The following is a 26,004-nucleotide window of genomic DNA, read 5'->3' as shown; positions in this document are numbered from 1 at the left end:
GGGCTTCTCGTAACCATTCTTTCTCAATGGACGACTTAGTTGCTGTTGCCAAATACTCATTGAAGTCTGGCAAATCGGTACCTAAAAGTGCTTTTTCGGGAAGCTGGGGAACTACTCCTACTTTCCGAACCTGTGGATAGCCATCTATTTCCAACAGAACTTCCACCAAAAGATAAGCCCTAATGTCTCCATGTACACACGAGACTAGTACTTTTTCGTCTCCGCCCACTTTTGAAAGAGGGACCAATTCTTGAGAGATCACAGTACGGTGACAGCCTGTGTCGAGTAAAGCTTCTAGTGGTCGCCCTTTCACTTGTATAGATTTCTTGTATCGTTCCCTTCCCCACTCCTGTACTAAGGATTCTGCCCCGGGATAAGCCTACCTCCATGGGTTCTGTGGTGTCTGGTTGTAGGGGACAATTTCGAGCTATGTGGCCCCACTCGGCGCACCTGAAACATTGAGGACCCACGGGTTGTTGGGGGTTTACTCATAGGCCTGTTCAGGGGAGGGGTACGCCTGCCTCTGCTGTCACTAGATATACGAGGAGAAGGTTTGGGAAGAGCAACAGGTCCTTTTCCTGTTTGGGCTTTAAAATCTGCAGCACGGTGGTAGGCACAAGCCAACTCCACTGCAGTATGGGCTGTCAGGTTTGGATGCTGTTTTACCCTAGCTCTTGTATTTAGAGGCAATGCTTCTAAGTACTGTTCCAGGAAGACCATTTCAGTGACTTCCTCCATGGTGGAGGTTTGGGGCTGTAATCACCGGGTTCCTAGATCACGGATTCTATAAAAGAGAGCCCTGGAGTTGTCCCCTGTTGTCCATCTCTCCTTATGAAAACGGGTTCTGTAGTAGTCACGGTCACAGCCTCGCCTGTATACTTCAAAGGGAAACATCTAGAAGCTTCCCCCAACTTCAAAGGAACAACTGTATATAAATACTGGGCATCAGACACAAACTCTTCAGTACACTTCTGGACCTGTGGATACTTTTCCAGGAAGAAGGACTGCTGTGCTGCTGAAGGACTGCCACTCTGCTAGACTGTTGGCCTGCTAGAGTGCTGCCTTACAGTCCTCACCTTCTGCCTGCAACCCTCTGCCTAGATAAGAAAGACTGAACCTCCATCTCTTGAACCCAAAACCCCAAAGTGACTCCAAGAGCTAGTGGCTGGCTTCCTCATATAAAGCCTTAGTGACACAAGAGGCTCCCAAAAACCTTGCACCTGCACCTGGACTCTGCCATCTGTGACTCTACCCAGCCAAGTTGTGCTACCCCAATCCTGGATCCTTGGAAGTCAGCATAAGGTTCTCTGCCAGTTTCTTTGGATCCAGGATAACCGATGCATCACCTCTGCTGCACGGCGCAAGCCTGAGCAGAACTGACACATCGCTCATGTGTGGATCAGAGCTGCCATAAATCCTGCATCTCAGTGCATCGCCGCATCGGTACCGCGGTTGAACAACGCATCCAATGCGCATCCTTCGTCGACAGAAGCCTCGACAACAATGCCGGACTCTACATTGCAGCCTCACAGATCTTCGGAACTGATGCACAGTGCTCATTGTGCGATGCATCCTTGATGATGGATTTCGCATCGCAAGTCCTCATCACAAGGATTTTCGATGATGATGCAGGACCTCACACTGCAGCCTCACCGCATCTTGGAACTGACGCATCGCTTTGTCTGCCCATCGCATCTGAAATGTGGATCCTCACAATGCACCACAAACCAGGATTTAAGGTACTTTGTTCAGCGGGCCTACTGGGTCCCTGTAGCTAGCCCTCGCTCCATTGCTGTTGGCCTGAACTTGTGACTGTCCAAGCAGGGTGCAATCAGCTATCCACATTTGGCGCTTTAAGCCTTTTGCTTTTTACTAAAATCTTTAAAAGTGAATATCTCCTGTTGTACTGATTGGATTTTTTTTGTTTTGGCTTGTTTAATTTATTAAAACTAGTTCTACTTTTCTAACTGTTGTGGGAACCTTTTGTGGTGTGTTTTCACTGTGTTACTGTTTGAATTGTTGCACAAATACTTTACATATTGCCCCTGAGTTAAGCTTGACTAATCTATGCCAAGCTACCTGAGGGTTGATCACAGGTTAATTTAGTGATTGCTTGTGACTTTACCCTAAGTAGAATTGTGGTTGCTGCTTGAGAAGAGTTTCACACCATCAAACAGTAACCCAATCTCTTACAGGATCCAATCAGAGAAGTATTGCTTGCTTACTTAATGTGTCAGCTGATGATGTATCATTCCACCTTTCAGGAAGTCCTTCCATTATAAGGCACAATGGACTATTCTAAATCTGAAAATTTAAAATCAGCTATGATTTTTCTCCTGTATGCACTCAACAGAGTCAACAATATGTTTTGCCATTTTTTCCCAGCAAAATGTAAATATATAAATGAACGTTTAACGTTCAGTGTTGACAGTTGCTCTAGACAAACCCATTCTAGTTTCTATACCAAGTAATGGGATAATGAACTTTAAGCAGATGTTGCTGCCAATCTGTCTTTCATCAGCAGTAATAATTTTCTTTAATTCTTGAAACATTGACTTTTATATTATAGAAGGGTTAAACCCTACCTCCACATGGCAGAGGGACATGATTACCAATCACACATGGATGAACCTTACTTTATCATAGTTGCCATATTTTAGACTGCTTAAGTGTGACTTTTAAATGGTTTCAGTGTCGTATGAGTGACAGTCTACTGCCAAATGTGTGACACTTTCACGCAGGCCAATCAAAGCAATGTCCGATATTGAGTGCTTCTCTGTTAGTTCTAGGTTAATTGATTAGTGATGTGTGATGAATAGTGTTTAGGGAGCTATATTTTATTCACCTTGGTAATGCTCATAATCGCGGAGTGATATCCTAAGAATCCCAATTCATATGATTTATTTTAGATTAGAATATGATAAACATCTGTATGTACATGCTTTTATGATAATTCTTTTATCGAAATAAAGCTTTTTGACTTGACTTGACTTGATAAACACCAATTATTATAAATTATAAAAGTTTGTGTGTTCAAGTCACATCCCCTCCAGTACCCACTTGGCAATGCTGTTCATATCAATATAGTTCATGTGCAATGGTCGATGATTGTAGCTACGTTTATCCTACTTCCTTTTAAAGTTTCCAGCTTCAAATCCTGCCCGAATGGCCAAATATCCCTTTTCTTAGTTAGATAAAATTCACTTTTTAGTTCAGGGAGTACGGAAGCACAGTCCATTATAATGGATGATCTATCTGTTTAGGGTTAAAAACAATGACATTAAAATTCCTACAATTTCAAACACATATTTACAATGTCGAGCTGGCAGCTTCTATCACATTACAAGTCTACATTCAAAGCACTTGTTGCATTGTTGCTTGATCCAATATATCTTTTCAATCCAGTCTTCTGAGGGTCAGCTTTCAATCACCCCTCTGGGATTTCTGAGAGCGTTACCTATTCCACAGTACCCTATTTGTTCTAGGGATGTTGGATGCTTCTCATGGTAATGATGTGCCACTGGATAGTGCCTATGATTATTTCCTATTTGATACATGTGTTCTAAAATACTTTTTCACAGATATTCGGTGCTTCCTATGTAGAGCTTCCAAAATGGGCACATAAGTACATATAGAGAGTAGTCCGTCCAATACATGTTATGAATTTATCAATACTTTTCTTCCTTTTGCTATATGGTACCTCAAACTCTTTTACACTGGTGCAAATCGAGTAGTGTGTTTTCTGTTGTCCCTGATCAGAATCTTTATATCTAGGAATTCAATCTCCGGTCTGCTTATCCAACTGGTGAATCTTAAATTATAGTCATTGTAGTTTAGTTGAAATGCAAATTCCTTGGCTAGTTGTTTGCTGCCTTTACAAATGCAGAAAATATCAGCTATGAATCTATAGCATATCACAATGTGATTGTGGTATTTACTCATCAGTTCTGCTGAGAGCTCCTGCTCCTCCTACCAGCCCTTGACTAAACGGGGGCGAAGCAGTTGATTATCGATGTTCCTTGCCTCTGTCTGTACAGGTTTTCATCAAAATAAAAAATATTATATATTCCAGACAAAATATTTTTATCATCATCTCAGTGTGAAGATTTAGTGATATTTTTTTTAATGTATATGTTCATTGGCCAAGTCAATAGCTCTTTTTCGGCCAGTATAGACCATAAAAGCACATATAAAACCCAAATATAACATACAATAGGGTTCTGTATGTATTAAATCTATTGATTAAAATGTTTCTTAACATAAATATACAAACAATACTGTGAAAACACAAAATGAATTTTAAAAAACTAGCATGTATACTAATGTTTTATGTTATTTTGTGCAAATCGCAATTTAAAGCTCGATTAACAAATGGTGGTTTCAAAATCAATTTAGGAGACTCATCCAGCAAGAACCTGACAACAAAAACCTACATTTTTGGTCCGCTATGTTAGCAAGAATTATTCGGGCCCTACTAAAAACCAACAACCTAATCATATCATTTAAAGTATCAATTAAAAACCTTCTTTAAGTGAATTACAGTATTGCACTGGAACGTATGTTAGAGCAAAAACTTTCATATAAAGTGGAAATGTATCATTATAGTACCAAAAACACAGAGTGCAACGCAGGGCCGTCTCCTGCCCTGACCGTTCATGGCGCTATCCAGAAAAGTATAAAATATCACAATACAAACATTAAAACAGTAAAAAACGAAGCATTTGGTATGTAAAGAAACACTCTAGTCATTAAGTAACTTTTTCTTGAGTCTAAGAACACTGGAGAGGAAACTTGCGACCCCAAAACAGACTAAGGGGGAAGAAAGGTTAGTGTATACAGCAGGGCTGGCTTCACTTGTGCAAATTGATTATTTCTCACCAGTGGGAGAATGTATCTAAACCTTTTTTTTTTTTAAAGCATTTTTTATTAGCATTTATTATAAACTGCATGTTCGCTTATACATATACAGCATATCACTTGGGTCCTGGCATCAGTGGGGTCATTTTTTATTAGCATTTATTATAAACTGCATGTACGCTTATACATATACATCATATCACTTGGGTCCTGGCATCAGTGGGGTAAATAACTTTGTGGCACCAGCCATTGCTCTTTAAGAACTGTACATCATTGGTATATGTTTAACACGTCAGTGCAATAAATCAAGCATAGTACACATTACAGTTGTCATATCAGTATAAACAATGCCCCCGAGCTGCCAGGCATTCATCCGTTTGTACCCATTTAGGGTAGTAATATTATATTTCCGTCGTATTGCGTTGTCTCGTGGTTCAATTTATCCATTTGTAAAGCCTAAGTAACATAGTGCAAAACGTTCAGCGGTTGTTGGCGGCGAGGGCACAGTGCAGCAGTACAACAGGATTAACTTTATTTTATAAACTTCAGACGGGCTTGTAATATGTTATCCGCTGTCTCATGCTTGTCTGATCCCTCGAGTATGATCCAGTAAACTCTAGTAAGGGGGCGATAAAGCTGTGAGGTCTCCATTAAATTGTCTAGTACGAGACACTAGGGAACCAACACAGCTAATATAAATGGGTATAGGACAGATGGGTACCCCGGCCACGCCCACGTGGGCCCTCGTAAGGGGGAATCGACCAGGGAATAGGGTTCGGCTCCTAAGGCCCTCTCCCCTGCTCCTTCAGTCTGTCTACTCACCTATTAACCATGGTCATCTTCAGACTGTGGGGAGGTGTCTCATAGTCGCTCTTGCTGTGAGGTGGTTGCTATCCAGGGTGAGCTAGCTGTATCGTCACTCAGGTGATCTGTAGCCTGCTTTCTTTCTAACATGATACCCCATGTCTTTAAGTCTCTTTCAGCATTTTCATCTGTGCCAACCATGCGCAAGCGACGATCTTCTGCAACCCTCCATTCACACATATCAGCCTTCCATTTAGTCCAACAAGGGGTCACAGACTGCATCCAATGTAAAGCAATTCGGTGCAAAGCCAATACCAACCCCAGAGAGTGAAATCTGTGCTGCATGCGAGTCTTAGACTTGGGGGGCGGTAATGCGCCAAGAGGCAATGTTTGATAGTCATGTCTACTGGTAATCTTGTTGCATTCTGCAGTATTCTCAGGATCTTTGTCCAGTAGGGGTGGAAGGCTAGGACAGTCCCAAGTCATGTGTACGAAATGTATATATCTTGCTCAGAAATATCGTTGCTAGAGCACGGTTTTAAATCTCCCGATTTATGAAATCCTTTGGGGACAGCTAAAAACCACTTATTGTATTAAGCCTGAACCATGTCAATAGAAAACGATGGTGAGCATTGATAACAATTAACAAATAGGGTTCCCCTGAGGACATGTTTTCAGCAAAATGTATTGTTTCACAGTGGATTTGGAAAGCTCCCTTTCCTCTCTTTCATATTGCCACCTAGATAAAAACAAATGTTTAATACCCTGCATCTCCCTTGGCTATAATGGTCTGGGATTGGTAAACAGTTCTATACAACCCACACTCTTTAACATCTCCTTGACATACCTAAGACATGGGATATGCAGAGCACCCACAAGTGATCTGAAGTCCTCAATCACGAGTTTGTTTAAATTAAGAGCGGGGTGGACCAAATTCTGGACCATCGGATAATGGGTACCAGATCAATGAGATCGGAGATTTAACGTAATACAACCTCCTTATGAACCATTAATAATGGAGTCCTGGCAGGAACAGTAAGGAGTCTACGCAGAAAGTTATTTTCAACCACCTGGAGCTCACCAACATCTTTGTACCCTCAAATATCACACCAACAACTTGCCATTGGAATACACTTTTCTCGCTATACCTTTAGTAGGGCTTGCACTGGTTTAGCCCTAAGTCTCTTGGCAAAATCCATTGTCACACCTACTGCCCTCATTAAAATGTTCTTTTATAGGGATTTGTGTGGTATCTATGACCCTCTGTCATTGAAAAGTACCCTCAAATAAAGGAAAGTCAAGACTTTGGTAAGTTCAACCCCTTTACCAAAATGTTAGTGCCAGCGGCCTTCCAACAACCAATCGTCATTGTGTGCAATTTGGTTTAGTTGGTTGACAGATCTAAGGAATCCATAAAGTCAATAAAGGCATTCAAGAGATGTTGGAGGCCCACAGTGGTCCGTGGAATCAGGAACACATCATCTGCGTAAACCAGCGCATGAATTAGTTTGGAAAGTGCTCTAGGAATATTCCTACAGGCAGCTGTCAAAACCTCCCCCAGTTTATTTATGTAGAGGGTAAAAAGCAGGGATGCCAAGATACACTCCCGCCTTACCCCCTCTGTACCGCCTATGAGGCAGTAAGGCTACCATTCTCATCATACCTCACCGATGCAGAGAGATTGGAATGTGAGCTATGTAAAATAGCCACTAATAGCCACTAACTCAGCTTCTATGTCCTGATCCGAGAGAAGAGACCAAAGCTTGGACCTATTAACTCAGTTGAACGCCGAGGTAAGATCCATGAAAGCCGTATGCAAGCAACCCCCTCTTGGCTCTAGTGTATTTACCCACAATCAATGGCAGGTTGACACACTGGTGCAACATCCCTCTCCCCTGCTTAAAGCCATATTGCAGCTCAAATATTGCGTTGTTGTTATTGAGCCAGGAAGTTAAAAGTTCCAGGACAACCTTCCCCATCATTTTTGCGGCCAAATCTAAAAGAGAAATGAGGCGATAGCAAAGCGGATCATCCTCGCCCCTTTTTTGAAGAAAGGAAAAATAATGGCACTGGACCAGGTGAAAGGAAAAACGCATTTACAAGCTGCATTAAAAACACGAGTCAGTATCTTGGCCCAGGTTTAGGGTCAGCTTTATAGATGTCTGGTGGAACCCCATCCAGACCCAGTGCTTTCCCCCTGGCCCCTGCAGAGGTGGCTTTACACACTTCTTCTGTACTAAAGATTGGTGGGGAAATGTCACTCCCTGGCACCCATGAAGTAGTGGGTCCCTCCACACATTCCTCTCACTATACAACCCCTCAAAATGGGTGACCCATTTATCGGGAGTGATGGTATAATCCACCCTAGAGGTTACTGATCCTGCAAAGAAGGGTCGATTTAAATCTTCCAAAATGTGGTACTATTGATTATCACACAGGTCTGGATTAATTTTGCCCAGGACTGCTCCTTGATTTCCTGTTTTCTCAGCAGCGTTGCTAATTTGTAGGCTTTCACGCATGCCCTAATCATATCCACGAAGCCTAGGCCTCTGCGTCAAGGGAGCCATTAAATTCCTATGAGTCCTCGAACAACTACCATCAAACTACCTTTCCTGTTTGTTTTTCCCCTATTTACCATGGGACAAGAGATTTGTGTCAATCTGCTCCCAGTCTGCTAAAGGCATCAAGAACTACCTCGTTCTGTGTACCACTTTCTACACATAATGCAATATTTCCTGCATTTACTCTATAAAGCTTTACTAAGAATTCCTCAGGTATCACCCTGTCCCACTTCAACCTCCGTGCCTGGTCCTTGGTGCTGGGGCTGCTATTGCGCAAACTTTTGTTCACCTTACCATCCATATCTAATTCCAGACCAGATCCAACATTATGGGATTGTGGTCTCTAAAATTATTCCAGGTTACACTGAGAGATTTAATTAAGGAAGCCAGGGAAGCAGACATAGTAATGAAATCAATAGTAGATGAACAGCCCCTTCCAGTAAAAGAAGGAATAGCTTCACTTTCCCCTGTCTGTTCCAGACAGTTACTATCCACCAGGAACTCCTCCAACAGGTTACATTGCTCTGAATGTTCAAAATGAGTTACCGCAGGAGTTACAACTAATGGTCCATTCACAAATCTCAGCCTTGATGACATAGATGTACTTTGAAGTCACCCAATATTATGACCTGTTAGTTGGTGATACTTTTATCCCCATAGCCTTCCAGAAAACTCTTCAAAGCAAGGATGTGTTCTGTTCCTGTGCTCCTGCCAAAGGAGTTATAGAAATTCACCACCAATGGGGCAGGGGGGGTATTTTTAAACAGCAACTCAACTGCCAATAAAGTAGGTGAATTATTTTCCACCAGGGCAAAGGTACAAGGGATCTTGAGGGAGACTTAAATAAGAAGACCACCCCTGACATGCCTCGCCGGAAAAAGGGACGCTGCTTTAAAAAACGAAGAAAACCCATCTATATAACATGATTTTGTCAGTGTCGCATGTTTCCTGCACGGCCTCAATGTGGTTTCCCCCAAGTACTTCCAGCCACCTTGCATCGTCCCTTTTAGACTTCAGCCCAGTGATGTTCCATGTCATAACTTTCAAAATGTCACCACCCAGGGTACCCTGAGACCTGGCGCTAATGGGTCCAGCTTGTTGTGGGGTCAAGTCAGTCTTTCCCATCCAGCCTGCACAAGGGCGCAAACCTATTATCAAGTGATAATTCCATCCTTGGGACTTCTCTCTGAATTGTCGCTTGGGACCTTGGGAGGGCCCACCCTGTACCATCTGAAAGGAAAGAGTGGGGGGATAAAAATACTGAAGGGAAACAATCCCAATCCTTGTGGCCTTGTCATGTGTAAGAAAACCGCTCTGTACCAGGGCTTTGGTGAATCTGGGGTGCCTTAAATTAATTATAATATAATCCCTCTCAATTTTCCTCTTCACATTTTGTTCCACCCATCAAACTCTTCTTGACATTATGACACGAGGGGACAAAAAATGGCCATTCACTAGAATATTATCACACCAACGCTTTACCTTGAGCATAAAGTTTGCAGTAGTCTCCCTCACACCTTGCTTAATAAGTGGTACCCTCGTTATAATACCAACTAAAGGTGGTGATTTGGGGGGTAGATGCAGTGATATGGCATCCTCCGTCTGTACCGTGTGTGACCTAGTCAGGGTAGATGCATTTTGTCCCCTACCCCTGGGCTGGAGTGTACCCAGGTGGGTGCCCTCCTGACTTGTGGCACTTATGACCTGAGCGGCTCGATGTATCCCATTCCCACTTAGGCCCCCTGATAAAGATGGCATAACGTTCTGGCACGCTGACACACTATGGCTAGACCCTACTAGTTCCTCCTCGGACCCAGCATGATCATCATCTATGGGTCCGCACATGACAACAGCAGCCTTATTCTTAACCACACCAGTGCTGGGACAACACAATTGGCATTGCATAGCCTCATTCCCCTCCAAACACAACAGAATGGCTGCCAACAAACCTGTTAGCTACGCCTCAAACTTTGGAAGCAACTTGTCCACAGTCCGATCCATTGTAGAGTCAAGCACCCCTCCCTTTGTGAGCTGTTGGTGCTCTCTTCCCCATCTGTTCTTTTTAACCGTCAAGTGAGTCCTCTGTAACTGCTATGTAAGTGCCAGTAAGGAAGGACGTTTCACCTGCCGATATGCTGACCGCCACCTCAGCATGATTTTGAGGGAGCTGGCCATGTTCACTTCTTGAAGTCTCTAGGGAGAGTCTCCTTTCGGTCAAAGCAATTTCGGCCCTCACCAAGAGGGAGTCTATGGCGGTTACTGTATCTCCCACAAAGTGTCTATTCTCAACTTCCTTTTACCCATAGTGGCCGTGCATGACAGGAATGAAAAGCTAATGACCTTTACCGTGCAAACCAAAGAGGGGTGCACAGATGAACCTCCTGTGCACCGATGAGCTCTGGGGGGTGTAGTCCCAGCCCAGCAGGGGAGCGGGAGAAACAAGACTGCAGGGACCCAGAACTGCAACAAAACTGCAAGGCGCAAAAACATAGCAAAATGGTATGAAGGCGGTGTAAAGGAGGAGCCCCCATGTGAGCAAGCTGCACAGACCTAATGTCGGACGCCCATGCGCACCGTGGGGCCTCACCTTGTGCCTGCGCACTTACAACCTCACTGCTTTGCTGCCTCCCTGCACTAATGCGTTCCACCCGGCTTTCTGCTCCACTCACCGGCCTCAATCTTGGTAATCTTGGCAGCTAAGCATTGCTGTCAAAGCTGATTAGTGGTTCGCGGATTTTGCTGGTAAGGCGGCCAGTGCTCCAGTGCTATAGGTATCCAATCCAACCAGCGGTGGCAGCTCTGGCTCCGGTGACAGCCTCCACTGGGCTCTGCTTCTCACTCCTGCAGCTCCACTGCCTAAATTAAGGACCCCACCTTGGGTGTTAAGGCTCCTTAAAGTGTCCCATAATGATCGCAATCCTGGGCAGCTCCATGTCGTATATCTAAAATATGCTCCCAGTATTATGCTCCTGGGGCAATCCCTCGGTTGTCCTCCATACATGACCTGTGATTTATGAGGGGTCAAGTAGGACATGTATATAACTAAACTGGACTTATTTTAACCGCGTTGTGAAGATTACCGGTGGTCAGTACGTCCTCTCGTCAGGAGTTCTCAGCAACCAGGGAAAGGAAGAGGATGCAATCGTACTATCGATGCATGAAACACTAATTTAAGAAGAGCCTGTCTCTTTAAACATGCATGTACCGACAGAAACTTTATCCAGTTAGAGATCCTGGAGGAACAGAAGTGGGAAGTAAAAAGCCCAGAAGGGGACGATGAGAGGAACGCCAACAACAAGGAGAAGAAGATGGTCAGCGAAACAGGGAGTGGTGCAGAAGAAGGATTGAAGGCAGAAGTTCCAGGAAGGGGAATGCCACCAGAGACACGAGGAGCTGGCACAGGAGTGCCAGACATCTCCTAGGACTAGGCCAAACCTGACGACAACCGCCCGCCTAGAGAAGAGGACGAGGATGTGGAGGCAGGTACCGAGGCATGGTGGTAAGCCCCGAAGGACACCCAATGACTGCCGCAACTCAGGAGAGTTGCGACCAAGCGGGGTGAGTGACGGAAACGGGAACTGAGAGGGAGGGGAAAGGGGTAATACCACTGGAAACGTACACGTGATGTCTGGTGACGGGAGAGGGATTTAAAAATGACTGGCTACACTAAGAAAGTCGTCAACCTGCATATTTTGTTAACGAGTGCCCACAGTAATAAGTGAGGAGATTAAATCCAAATAAAAGGAGGAAATGTAACGAAATGTTTTCCGGTAAGATTTTTTTTTCTCTCTCTTCTCTTTTCCTTCACATATTCCTTGAAGATTTCTTTCCTTTATGGAACAATATATTTTTCCCTCTCTCCTTTCTGCTCTCTTTTCTTATTTCTGTTCGGAAAGATGGGAGATCACATATAGGAGTGCAGAGGGGATACCTTACCCAGACAGACAGAGACTGGCACAGTAATTAGCGACAAGAAAAGACCCACCGGTTGTTATTACTTCTGCTATGGGGAAAAACAAGGAACAGACCCAATTCAATACTCACTGCTTGCTTACCTTGTTATTTTTAGGTCTTGCCTATGTCAGCGCCCTTCTAAATCGCTGACCTTATGTTTGATTTCCGTCTCAGTCCCTCAAATCTCGCCTCTGCTTTGCAAGCCCAGTGCTGCATGCATTAAAAAGTTGTTGTCGCACAAGACAAGAGCCATGTGTCCGGATTCTGAGGAGGTTAATAAACTGTTAGAATATAGTCTGTTGTGAAAGACATGGGGTTTCCCTTTTCTGGACGGTTCCCCTCACACACCAGAGGTGTCATACTTCATCATAGGGGTGCCTCCTCATGCGAAAGACCTAGTCTTTGGGTGAGCTACAATCCCCTCTCTACAAGGGAGGAGCTCAGGGATGTGTTTTTTGAGTCTGGCGGGGTGTACTAAACCCCTATGTGAGCTTGGTGTGTGTGTAAAAGAATGTGCAGTGCTGTGATGTGAGAGTTAAAACTGGCTACAGGGTTAGCTGTATTAACTTTATTCGGCTACACAGTGTCAGGATTAAAAACAGTAAGGAGCTGGTAACACAATTGCCAACATTAGAGACAAAATGTGTAAATCACTAGACCAACATGTTTCGGCCAGAGGGACCTAGATAGTGTCGCAGCCTTCTTCAGGGTTGGTTATATTCAGCTACTGCATGGATTAAGTGCAAATACGTAAAAAAACATAACAAACACATGAATAAATCAAAAGTGTAATACTGAACCAGTTGTATTTAACTGTTCAGTATGAGCTGCATACAACCATTGTGGGTTGCGCAATTCACTACGTCTTTCCAGCTTATTAGCCATGTCGTATGTGCACCAAAACCACAGATTCGTGGATCCTTGCCGTGAGGGCGCGTCCAGGGACGGGATGCGCCCTCTTTTCTTGTGTGACATTAATTTGGTGGGTAGTTAGCTCACGCAGGTCCTTAAAACTCCTCAAGCTCTCAAGTGTATTGTTAAAAAGTTGTTCCCATGGCAAACAAAACATTTGTGAAGGCAGAAAGAGTCGGAGGGGCTGAAAGAAGAGTCTCTGGTATGACGGACCCCTCTTTCAAGCGGATTGAACCATTCAGAATTTACCTCATCATGACCTCACAAAAAGCATCTGTTAGCTGGAGAGAAGTCCCCGCAGTAAAGAGTGGACTTATTTAATTATATGTTCATTGATGATTAGTGTGAACCATGGCAAGCCATGCTCAACATTTCATCCTTCTGATGTCGATAAACGGAAGACTCTTAAACTGTGTAACAGTTAATACATGTAAATGGTGTGACTGCAGTATTAACTGCTGCAATAATTAACAGGCCCGGGAGGCATTGAACTGCTCTATAGAAGTGCAAGGGCCAACTCAGAAGGCCTAACACAATACAACCATTATCTACCGGCAAGAGGATTTCGAATGCCGCATGCTTTGTTTCATATGACGACACGTGTGAATGGTTCCATTATGCTATATTCAAATGTGCAGTTTCTCAGAAAAAAGTTATGCAAGTCACATGTCGTCATGAAGTAAATTGAACCTCGTGGTTAAAATCGCCGACTCTGAAATTCAGAAACAGGTGTTATTAATATTGGCATCATTACTTGATCGCACATTGTGTGATTATGGGCAACTCCCTTTATGCCTCAAATGGGAAATGTGAGTGACTGTATAGATCTGTAAAATGTTATATTAAATCAACTGCTATCGTGCTATAGCACTGTACCAACTGTTTCTCCTCGCCACTTTCCCACACTCTGGATTCAACAATCCAGCCACAACCAAATCCCTACAAACACACACAACACTGGTCCACATACATGAATCCTCTTTGACACTTTCCTGCTCGTATACAGACACAAGCATTTGCAATGCAATAGGTCTCGCATTTACTCGAGTTTAAGCTACTGGCATTGTAAATGAATGCCTTTTATTTATGTTGTTAAAACAAAAAGTAAAAGGCATTGTTATTTGCATTTTCACTAGCTCAAACTCGCGTAAATGCGAGACCTATTGCATTGCAAAAGCTTGTTCTGTCTTGTTGCTCCCCCTGAGAATCCGTGGACATCCACTGGCATAGAGAGACCTAAAAAGAAGAAAAGAAGACCATAAGTCATATAAGAAAGGATTTTTCTTGCAAATGTATAAAACTTTTTCAACGTCAATAATCTCAATAAATACATCATTATGCCAACAAAACAGCCTATTTGCATTTATCTCCGACGCAGTCTTCTAAACACCCACAAGTGGTGTCAGAAGAGAGATCTGAAGGTATGGAGGTGTTATTAAATAAAATGGCTAAAAGCCAGGAGAAATTAGAACAGGAAATGGAGAAATTTCTTCATCTTACAGCAGACGTTTGTGAGGCCATTCATAAGATGTTGACATCACGATTCTCCTCACAAGAAGCAGTCTTAGGGAAACTGGCAGATCCCTTGACTCAGCAGCAGGGGCAGACAGCGTTGGCATTTGTAGTCCTGCAAAAATATGTTGCAGGAGAAGACCCAGACTTAAAAAAAAATTTTTTTTTAAAGAATGGCTCAGGATACAGCCTAGCCCGTGGATAGATGGGGACAATATCTCAGCCTGCTATTGACTGGGGAGCGTCATTCAGCATACCAGGCTGCAAATCCTCAGGGTACTACTCCGTATGCTGAGATTAAACAAAACATTCTTGAATGACTGGAAGTGGATGACAAAACATACAGAATGAGGTTGCGACAATTAAAAGAAGGGATTCATAAAACACCAAGGGCCTTGAAAATCCGAGTGAAAGACTTGGCAAATAGATGTCTAAAACCCCAGACCTCCACCAAAGATGATATAATGGAAAAGATACATTTAGAACAATATCTTGCTTCCTTACACTCTCCCATTCAGATTTGGGTACCACAGCTTTACCAACTAACGCTTGTGCGGGCTGCAGAGATTGCTAGTACTTATAGTAGGGCACAAGAACTGCACAGAGGAAGAGAGGAATCACATGTAAGAAAATCCGCTCTCAGTCCTAGTCGGCCTATGTCTACAGTTACCTCCCAAAAAACCTGAGGCAGTCACGTTTTTACCTGGGCCGCTAACAAGGTTTCCTACTCCAGGACCTCAATGTTTTAATTGTGGTGGGTATGGACATATAGCCCATGTCTGCCCACAAAAAGAGAAACCTATGGAGATTGATATGACGCGAGTACTGTACAATATGAGTGGGGGAAACCAAAACCCTCCCTATCATTGTGAGGTCACTGTGGATAAAATGCAGGTATCAGTTCTTGCAGACGCACAGATGTTTACAAAGCGTAATCCAACCACAGGTATTGCCTCACTCAGCCGTCCCTACTCTCCAGACAGTCAACATCCACTGTGTGCATGGGTACAGTAAAAGGTATCCAATGGCTGAGATACAGTTGCAGCATACAAATGTACCGGCGGTACCCCTTAAAATGGGGCTTATACCTAAGCTCCCGGAAACAATGATCTTGGGGAATGACTATCCCCATCTTAGCTCTTTAATACAAGAATCATGGACAGAAGGAGATGACTGGTGGGTAAATGCTCCATTCCCTCATTCTGAGGATAATAAATTGCCCCCAGCGCATTAAAGAAAAAGCGGAGACAAAGAAGGGAAGAAAAAGGAAAAGGTCCCTTCCAGGTATTTAATGCCCAGTCCAGAGAATTCATTTGGGAAAATGATCGGGATTTTCGGACCTCCCAAAGGAAAGACCCCTCTTTCACGGAAGCATGGAAAGTAGCCATCGATAAGGAAGACTCCACAAAGACAGGACCATATTTTTTGTTCAGGATTGGTTACTATATCAGAAAGGGGGACTTTAAGACCCAGCCCAGTTACTTGTTCCTACTTCTTTTAGAGACACCATGCTTTTTTTTAGCCCATAGTCATCTTCCTGGGGGACATTTTGGAAGAGAGAACACAGAGAAAGCTCTATTATAGACGTTTTATTGGTCAAATGTTTAGCGGAGTTAAAATACCCAAAGTTCACCTAAAACCCATGCCAATTATGGATGTCCCCTTTTCTCTGGTGGGAAAGGATTTAATAGGACCCCTATTGCCTTCCAAAAGCGGGTATCAATATTACTTCTCCTTGTGGATTATGCCACTAGAGGGCATATGCATCAAGCTATTTACCGGTCGCAAACGGGTCGATTCGTGGAATCAGCCCGTTTGCGACCCGTAAATAGCCTTTTAGGATGCATCAACCCCAAAGGCATTCGCAAAATAGGTAATCGCACTTTTTTGTGATTAGCTATTTTGCGAATACAGTTCAGGAATCGCAATTTGAGATTCCCTAAATTCAATGCAAGAAGCATTCTCAGAATGTGACTTTGCATTAAGGAATTGCAAATTACCATCAAGTTCATGGTAATTTGCAATTCCTTAGAAAAATGCACAAAATACAATTTTTCTAAGTCTCATGTGGCACATACACATGCCCTTAGGGCATGTTTGAGCACCACATGTGCACACATACCATTTTTGGAGGTGCATCAGGGTGGCCTTTTGGCCCCCTTGCCCCCTTGAATTGCATTCACAATTTGCGATTACCTATTTGGTAATCGCAAATTACGAATACTTCCCCATTCTTTCCTATGAGCCCCAAGGCCCATATGACTGAATGCGAAAGCATTCCCTAATAGCGAATTGCAATTTGCGATTGCCTAATAACTCGCAAACTGATGGTTTGGTTGAATGATATAATGCCACCTTAAACAACATCCTAAAAAACGACTAAATCTGGAAGCAAAGAATTGGGACAATATGTTGCCCTTAGCTACCTTCCATGCTTCAGTGAAAGAGGGGTATTCCCTTTCATCATAACAAAAAAGGTGCAAAAAAGTACGGGATATTCCCCTTTTGAGCTTTTTGTATGGGCGCCAACTTAGATCTCTCTTAGATATGGCTAAGGTACAATGGGAACGAAAGGGAGAGATTTAAAAACCATCACCCGAATATTTAGAGAAACTGCAAACCCATATTGGACAAATACGAAGCATCTAAGGGGGAATTTAGAGCAAGCCCAAACCCAACAAAAAGAACAATATGACAAAAGAGCCAAAGAGAGGGAGTTTAGGGCGGGAGATTATGTTTTACTTTTGATGCTGTCCTCAGACCACAAAGTAGTGGGTCAACGGCAGGGACTTTATAAGGTATTGGCTTAAGTGACACCTGCTACTTATCAGATTGAAGTGGATACCTGTAGAAAACCACTCAGTTTTTCCACATTAATCTGCTTAAGAAATGGGAAGGTCCATTACCAGTCTTAACAGGAAATATCAAAGAGGACAGCAGTAAAGACCCCATTTTTCTATCCAGTGTAGATACCAACCTTGCCCCCTCTCGTAAACAGGAATTGATAGCATGGTTACAACCCAATGCTGAGGTATTTTCCCTTAAATCAGGCAGGACTACAGAGATAGACCCCCATATTTGCTCTCCCTAGGGAAAACAATAAGACAAAAACCTTACCGAATACCAAAAGCCCCTAGAGGAGTGATAAACTCTGAAGTCCAACAAATGTTGCAAATTGGGATTATTGAGCCTTCCACCAGTAACTGGTACACCCCTATTGTCCTGGTACCAAAACCAGAAGGCTCGATCTGGTTAGGTACTGATTTTTCGGGAAGTAAATAAAATTTCCCAATTTGATGCTTATCCCCTCCCTAGAATTGCCTAAATGGTTGAACGGTTGGGAGAGGCCCAACATATCAGTACGTTAGATTTACGCAAAGGCTACTGGCAGGTACTTCTTTGAGCTCAGCATAAGGAGAACAGAGCCTTCTCTACTTCTGAAGAATTATATCAGTTTACAGTTCTACCATTTGGACTGCATGGCACCCCGCCACATTCCAACGGCTTATGATAGAGTGCTCCAATCTCATGCCAAATATGCTGCTGCATATGCTGATGATATCATTATATACAGTCGTAAATGGAACCAGCATTTAACGCATTTACAGGCTGTCCTAGAGTCCTTACATTCCTATGGATTAAAAGTCAATCCTAAGAAAAGCTCACTAGCAGCAGAGTCGTCAAATATCTAGTGTACTTTTTGGGAAAGGGACCCATACGTCAACAAACTGAAAAAGTAGCAGCTAACTCCAAAATCCCTATGCCAAAGACAAAGAAACAACTAAGAGAATTCCTGGGTCTGATAGGTTACTATCAACGATTCTTCCAAACTTCTCTCAGATAGCCACACCATTAAGAGACCTATTAAAAAAATAATGTAAGACCGAAAGCGAGTTAAGTCAATCCTCCCTGCTTCTCGCTGAGGCTTTTAACACCCTTAAGCAAGCATTAGTGTCAGAACCAGTCCTTGCTAGTCCTAATTTCAACAAAGCCTTCATTGTTCAGACAGACGCATCAGATACAGGGATAGAAGCAGTACTGTCTCAGATAGACAAACAAAGGGAGGAACGACCAATCACTTATATTAGTAGAAAACATTTACCCGAGACTGACAATCTGCAGTCATAAAAAAAGAGGCCCTAGAGCCATCAAATGGGCCATTCATACTTTGCGATACTCTCTAGAAGGAAGAGAGTTCACCCTATATACAGACCATGCCCCTTTAGAGTGGATGGTTAGGAGCAAGGGAAAAAATGAAAGGGTACTCAGATGATTCTTGTCCCTTCAACCCTTCGGCTTTCAAACCCTTCACCGTAAAAGTCTCCAACAACTTAAGCGGACTAATTAACCCGATATCCTCATGAAGAATTTCTTGTTAACAAGAAAGTAAGGGAAGGGAGATGTGAGGCTTCTCTTCCTTACCGGGGGTAAGGACGTCCTCTCGCTGGGAGTTCCCTGCAACCAGGGAAAGGAAGAGGACTCAATTGTACTAACGATGTATGAAAAATTTAAGAAGAGCCCGTCTCTTTAAACAGGTGGGTACAGAGAGAAACTCTATCCAATTAGAGATCCCGGAGGAACAGAAGAGGGAAGTAAAAAGGCCAGAAGGGGACCAGGAGGGGAACACCAAAAACAAGGATTAGACATCAGTGTGATGGGGAGCGGTGCAGAAGGAGGATCGAAAGCAGACGTTGCAGGAGGGGGAACGCCACCAGAGACACGGGGAGCCAACGTGGGAGTGACAGAGATCTCAGAAGACTCTGCCAATTCTGACAACGCCCACCACCCTAAAGAGGACGAGGATGTGGAGGCAGGAACAGATGAGTGGTGGTTAGCCCCGGAGGACATCCTGAGACCGCCTCAACTCAGGAGAGTTGCGGCAACGCCGGTTGAGTGACAGAAAGGGGATCGATAGGGAGGGGAAATGGGTAATTCCACTGGAAACGTACATATGGTGTCTGGTGATTGGAGAAGGTTTTAAAAATGACCGACTACACCAAGAAAGTCGGCAACCTGCATGTTATGCTTACCGTGTGCCCTCAGTGATAACTGAGGAGATTAAATCCAAATAAAGGAGGAGATTTAAAGAAAGGTTTTCCTCTAAGATTTTTTTTTCTTTTCTCTCTCTTCTCTTTTCCTACACATGTTCCCTGACAATTTCTTACTTTTGGGGCACAATATATATATTTTTTCATTCTTTCTTTTCCTCTCTCTTTTCTTCTTTTTGGTGTAAAAGACGGGAGATCACATATAGGAGTGCAATGGGGATACCTCACCCAGACAGACATAAACAAATATGCATCATTGAGCTAACAAAACAGCCTCCTCGCCTTTATCTCTGACTCAGTCTTCTAAACCTCCCACACTCGTATTTCTGGAAATGTGCGTGGCGCATGCCAGAACCGCTCCCCACTCAGAGTCCAGTAGGTTCCTACCCAGCAGTGTCTGTCATCTCTCACGTGTCCTCGCAAATGGCATCATGGCCATCTCCAATTGCACTCGATAAAACCATTTCACCAGGTGGCGCACAGTGCCCAGTGTCACCAGTGCCTGAAGAACGGCATGGGGCTCTAGCTCCTGTTGGCTATCAGACCATAAGTCCCCAAACACCAGTACTAAAGCATGATATGTCAGGAATTGGCTGGGGGGTAACTGACACTACGCCACCAAGTCCTCCAGCTGGCACAGTTCTCCCAAGTGGTAGCAGTCACCCACCGTGATCAGGCCTGCAGTTGTCCAGTCAGATAAATGTTGCCTCGTAAAGTATGAGGGGTCCCATGTGGCAGCCCCACCAACAGGTCTAGCTGTTCTCTGCAGGCATCTCTGCCAGCATTGTAATACAACTTTCAGTAACACTCCAGGTCACCACTTTCGAATTAAGGAGCTTTGCTAATAGAGTCCGCTGATTACTAGCCAATCCGATGGGTCCCCGTTCTTCGAGATGGTCTCCATCCAACCACTGGGTTACCCACTGAAGTTGGGCGGTCAAATAGTATAATTCGAAATCGGGGGCACATAGGCCCTCTACAGTTGGGGGAATCTAGAGAACTGCCATGGAGACTCTATTGTGCCCACCATCCCATATCAGTTCTCGAAGTAAGGTATCCAAATGATTAAACCAGGAGCGTGATTTCTTGACGGAGAGATTAGCAAAGAAATATAGCAATCTTGGCAACATAATCATTTTGTATAAAGACACCCGAGCCATGACTGGTAATTTCAAGGATCGCCAAAACTGACAGCAAGACTTAAGAGAGCAAATTTCTAGCCCAATAGTGCCCTCTTTAAGCTCATCCAAGACATGAAACACCTTGATTACAAAGTATATAAATGACACTGGTGACCACGGCATTGCCTCTGCCATCATGGGGAACAAGTGCATTTTAGTTCTGTTAACCCGGATTTCGGCAAGGGCTGAGAATTCATTCAGGAGACGCAGTGCATTCCCAACCTCCCCGTGGGCCACCTATCAGATATAACAACAAATCATCAGCATATAAAGATATATTATGCTCCCTGCCCTCTATCATCACCCCATAACCCCCTCTTCTCTGACAAAAAAGTTATGCCAGTACTCGTTGTAGGCTATATGCATCCTTAAATTGCATATCTTGATTTTACACAGACTTGCAGTAGCTCTTTTGTTGACCTACCTACCATGATGTACCCAGATCAACACCTAGCCTGCCCCTAAAGGCCTGCTTCACACATATCCAACTTATTCAGCGGAAGCACCTTATCTTTTAAGAGCGGACACTGAAAACAGCAACCACAGTTAGGAAAGTGGCCTCCAATATACCTGTGTATCCTCTGTGCACTGGTGAACGATGATGTCATGTTTAAGAAGTACTTCTCCAAATGCATTGACTGAAATGTTGAGTACAGGAGAGGTTAAAGAGCATTGGTTCACCTAAATTGAATTTTGAAGGAAACTTAGCTCCCCTATGAACTGGGATTGAGGTTGGATTAAAGCTTGGTCCATTGCAGCTGCTTCTCATGTGGTTAAAAGAGGTAATTCAACACATCAGCCAGCCCAACTGTGCTAAAATGGTTGCATCATAATGAGGGATACAAATAGAATGCTATTGTTAAAAAAAAAAGATGTTGGTTCAGTGTAGTAAATTAGACCATGGCAAACAAAATACAAATAATAAAGCTGACATTGCAACTCAAGAGACTTTATTTGAGCAATATTTAATTACGTAATTAGTTAATTGATATATTATGTAACTTAAGTATTTTAAACTTGCAGCTCGGTGAGGGTAACTCAGCCTTGCAGAAAATTACTGGCACTTTGGATTCTATTAGAAAACAGGTAAAACAACTATTTATTTTGTAAAAATAATGAGTTATCTTTGGAAAGCTTTTAAAATGTATACCGAATAAAATATGAGACACAGTACATGTTTAAACACATAGGACCTTATTATGAGTTTGGCGGTCCGACCGCTGCAGAACCACATATGCCGCCGCCAGCAGCCCATAGCGCAGGCGGTCCAAAGACTGCCGTATTACGAGTTGACCACAGGATGGGCGATGTGGAGGCAGGGAACTTGCAGCTGTGGTGAGTACTTTTTCCAAATATATAGATGCCTGTGTGTGCATTATGACTGCACATGTGTGTGATGCACACATATGCATGATATATGTGAAAAATACCATATACGCATTACCGGGGATCATCCCACATGTGGGCAGTCCTGACAATGGGTAAATGGTATGAAAAAGACTAGCCTGTATATCGCTGCACACAGGGTAGAAATCCTCAGGGTAAGGATCCTGCTGTGAAGGGGGGAACTGGAGACAGGGATCCACGTTGGACTCTGCCTGGAAGAAGAATGGGGTGAGTACACACCCCAAATCCTTTATCACCGCCACCTTGAAGCAGGCAGTTGGACCGCTGCCTTCCACTCGTGGATCACACAACTCGTAATACGCACAGTGGTGCAGCTTCACCGTACCATCCTATTGCCTTTCCCCGATCGTGAATCCGGCGGTCTGCTGGCAGTCTTCCCAAAGCCAATCAACCCAACCTGTAATACTGTAGTCGGACTGCCAATCTCTCTACGGTCAGACAGCCACCACCAATACGGCAGTCCACGGGACCGCCAAACTCATAATAAGGCCCATCAAGTTTAAGACCTAACATTCTCTATGAAAACATTGAAGTCGACACCCCGTTAGTACAGCTTCTACTTGTACAAAACAGTATATCCAACCCAAACGTTGTTCGTAAATAGAGAGAAATAATTCACAATTTTCCATCTCCTTGGTGACGTCTGTTTTCCATTCAAACTATTCCCAGCTACAAGATGAGAGCTTCCTTCCATATCACTTTTCTAAGTGTCTGTTTCGGTTTCAGTTTATTTACCCATTTTAAACTTGGCTCCTATAAGATGCCAGCATTGTGATTGGTTGAGCGCCGTGGTTTGGCGCTCAGACAGGCACTGGGGGCCTGGGCATGTTCTCCACACAAGCTGTAATGCAGCGTGCATGGAGAACATGCAAAGTGCACCTGACGACGGGCCAATCAAACCATCATGCGCACTTGGAGTGGTTAAATCTCTCCTTCCCTGCTCCTCTGTCATCAGAGCATCCCTGCCTTGCCCGCAAAGCTGCAGGCAACAGGAAAAAATAAAATGATAATAATGTCGAGTTATTATCATTTTATTGTTTCTTTCTTTCAGTGCTGCAAAGCAGTGGGGCAACGCTCCTCTGCCTTAGCGGAGGAGCCGCCACTGTAAGATGTTAACATATAATCATGTGTGATAGTGGTGTAGCAAGGGGGGGCGAGGGCTTTCTGCCCTGGGTAGCACGAGTTTTGGGGGAGGCTGCCTCTCCCTCATCCCCACTCTTACCTGAACCCCCGTGTTATTTCAACACGGTGACTGTCACAGATGGCACAATGTCTAGCTACGCCACTGACTTGTGTGTGTGCGCGCGTCACTGTGCACACACCCAAACACCAAATCCATATTTTTAAATAAAAATTTATGCTATGCGGTAAACTTATAGAATATGTTTTAAAGTTAAGCATTTTTCGAAATTCAACTGGACATGAGGAGCATCACTTAATGTAAAACTCCCAGCTATCGTCTTTACCTCATAATGATTTCATGCAATTTGATACAGCAGGATGTAGAAACAACAGACAAAGAGCTCTCTCTCAAATCTGAATCCATCCCTCCCCTTATTTATTTCAGTGTGCAGGTCAATTAGAGCACGTTGATCAGAAATCTACATACCTAGTACTTATCCTGGAATTTTAAATTCGTTTTAAGATAATTAATTACCAATTATGCAGAAACCGGGGTACAAACACAATATTTCGGAAACTTTCTAAAATTGGTATACTCCTGTAATACTCCTGAATGAGTCCTGTAATTGTTTACAACAGTGTTACGCTGTGTTCTCTCTTCAACGTGAACTCAGAAGGAGCCTAATTTGGATTGATGTTAAGCATGTACTTAGACTTTACATTGTGACCGGGCTCAGCAGATATTAATATGCGTTATGTCCATGATGTGGAGGGTTAAATCCAGTGCCATGCTTTAACATTAGCGCCCCTAACTCTCATTCGAATTCCATTCTTACACATTTCTAGTCGTATTGTCTGATAGCATATGGTCCTACTCAAACTCAGGTAAGTAAGTCTTCCACAGTTTCTATTCAACTTTCTCAAAACATGTGAAGGTATTCTACAGAGCACAAGCTACTTAATATATTACAGTACAGTAGGGGGCGTGGCTTAACGCACAACAAGGATGGCCGCAGTGTCCTGAGCAAAGCGTCACCACCGGTACGGAGGCTCAAGTTCACATGCTTTTCGGTTGATTTTCAATCACCACTGGATAGCGATAGCGATATGCCGCGGACCAACTGATGAACTTTGGGGAGGGCTTACAAGTTATTTGCACTTTGTCTCCGTGCGTGAAACCGCTTGAGCTGTTTTTCGCAGAGGCCGCTCCCGAAGGGGGCCTAGAGGGCCGGCGCCATAATGGCCGCCCGTGCCCACAAGGAAAGGATCCGGTTTGCGCTGGTCAGCGCCGCCGGGGAAGTGCCTCGCTGCAAAAGCGCCTGAGGCCCTGCTCCTCCCCCTCCCCAGGAACAAAAGGAAGAAGGAAAGGGGGAAGGGGATATAAGGCAACGCTCCCCCTGTGCAGCTCACCTTTTACATCAGGGAGCTGGGGGAGCGGCACCAACGGTTTTTGAGTAGCGGCGGTATCCACCATCATGACCCATGCGAGGAAGGATCCAAACCAGCAGGAGAGAACAGGAGGTGCCAAGTGTCAGAGGACGACGTGCCCGAAGTGTCCCCACCCCTGCCGGGGCACAGAAGGTCGGGAGGGAATGGACCGAAGCCGAGACACGCGGACACAACCCCCAGCTCCCCAGGCAGTATGACGAGGCTTGCAGCGCCGGAAGCGATGGCAGGGTAAGGGCTCGATGAACGAGGAGTGGCGGCGTCTTGCCGGTCACCATGGCAATATTGTGATAAGTTGTCCTGCCCTGCCTTTGTTCTATGGCGTAATGGCTATGTGCGAGCTATGCAAGTGTAGGCAAAAATGTGGCGTTACTACAGAAGGTGGCTCAGCGAGCGGAGGGCTGTTATGTGGAAACATTGCGCTATCACGCACAGCGGCTGCCGGACACGTGTTTGCTGTGTGTAATTTTGAGTAGAAATATAAGTGTCTGGGCCCTTTCCGGGAGGACACTACGGCCCGTACCATCAATTGCCCCGCCAGTACTGCCAAGACCAGTACAAACCATATGGAGTAACCGCCCTTAGAGTAATGATCTCGCCCCATCTTTTTAGGTCTCGGGACCATCCGGTCGGCAGACCGGAAGTCCGGAGATTTAATGTCTTTGAGAAGAGGGGCTTGCACCCGCCCCTCTTCTCCCCTGTTCTCCATTGGCTGGCCTAGTAAATGCTGGCCAGCCATTGGAGAAGAGGTCCCGTCACTCCAATCATGCCCCGTCCTTTTCGGATCGGGGGGCGTGTTTTTTGCAAGAAGTCTCCTTCTCTCCTCCAGCCAATGGCTGGAGGAGAGAAAAGACAAACACGCCCCCGATTCCGAAAACGACACTGCGTTTCTCCAAGGCATTTCTGCTTCGCCTCGGAGAAAGGCAGTTGTCTCTCTCTCTCTCTCTTTCTGTCATTTGTCTTCCTCTCCTTGACAGGCCCACAGGACCGTTCTACAGATGGTGAGCTTTGTGCAAACACATTCCGAGTCTTTGATCTCCAACAGCACGCAGTCTCGCTTTCCTCCGAGCCGCTGCGATGAGATCACCTCCTGCCCTGCTCCTACCTCCCTCCCCCACCCACCCGAACTCTGCTGCCTCCCGGGCTCGGAACTAAAACCGTTCGTATTCACCCGACCCTTTAAAACCCTCTCCTCAGCCC

The 26,004-nt window shown here is 44.4% G+C and overlaps 1 protein-coding gene across 1 annotated transcript in view; it reads left to right on the top strand.

Moving 5' to 3' along the window:
* LOC146831112 (carbonic anhydrase 13-like) overlaps positions 1-26,004 on the top strand; it is a 349,445-nt gene that overhangs the window by 130,316 nt on the left and 193,125 nt on the right. The window contains exon 5 of the mRNA XM_085603835.1: positions 21,853-21,915. Coding sequence (XP_085459961.1) covers positions 21,853-21,915 — 63 coding nt within the window. The remainder of the gene's footprint in view (positions 1-21,852; positions 21,916-26,004) is intronic.

This window comes from Triturus cristatus, chromosome 5_1 (assembly GCF_964204655.1).
Source record: "Triturus cristatus chromosome 5_1, aTriCri1.1, whole genome shotgun sequence".
NCBI classification, from domain to species: Eukaryota; Metazoa; Chordata; class Amphibia; order Caudata; family Salamandridae; genus Triturus; species Triturus cristatus.
Note: the sequence above shows the minus strand (reverse complement) of the source record. Positions and strands in the feature narration are given on the sequence as shown.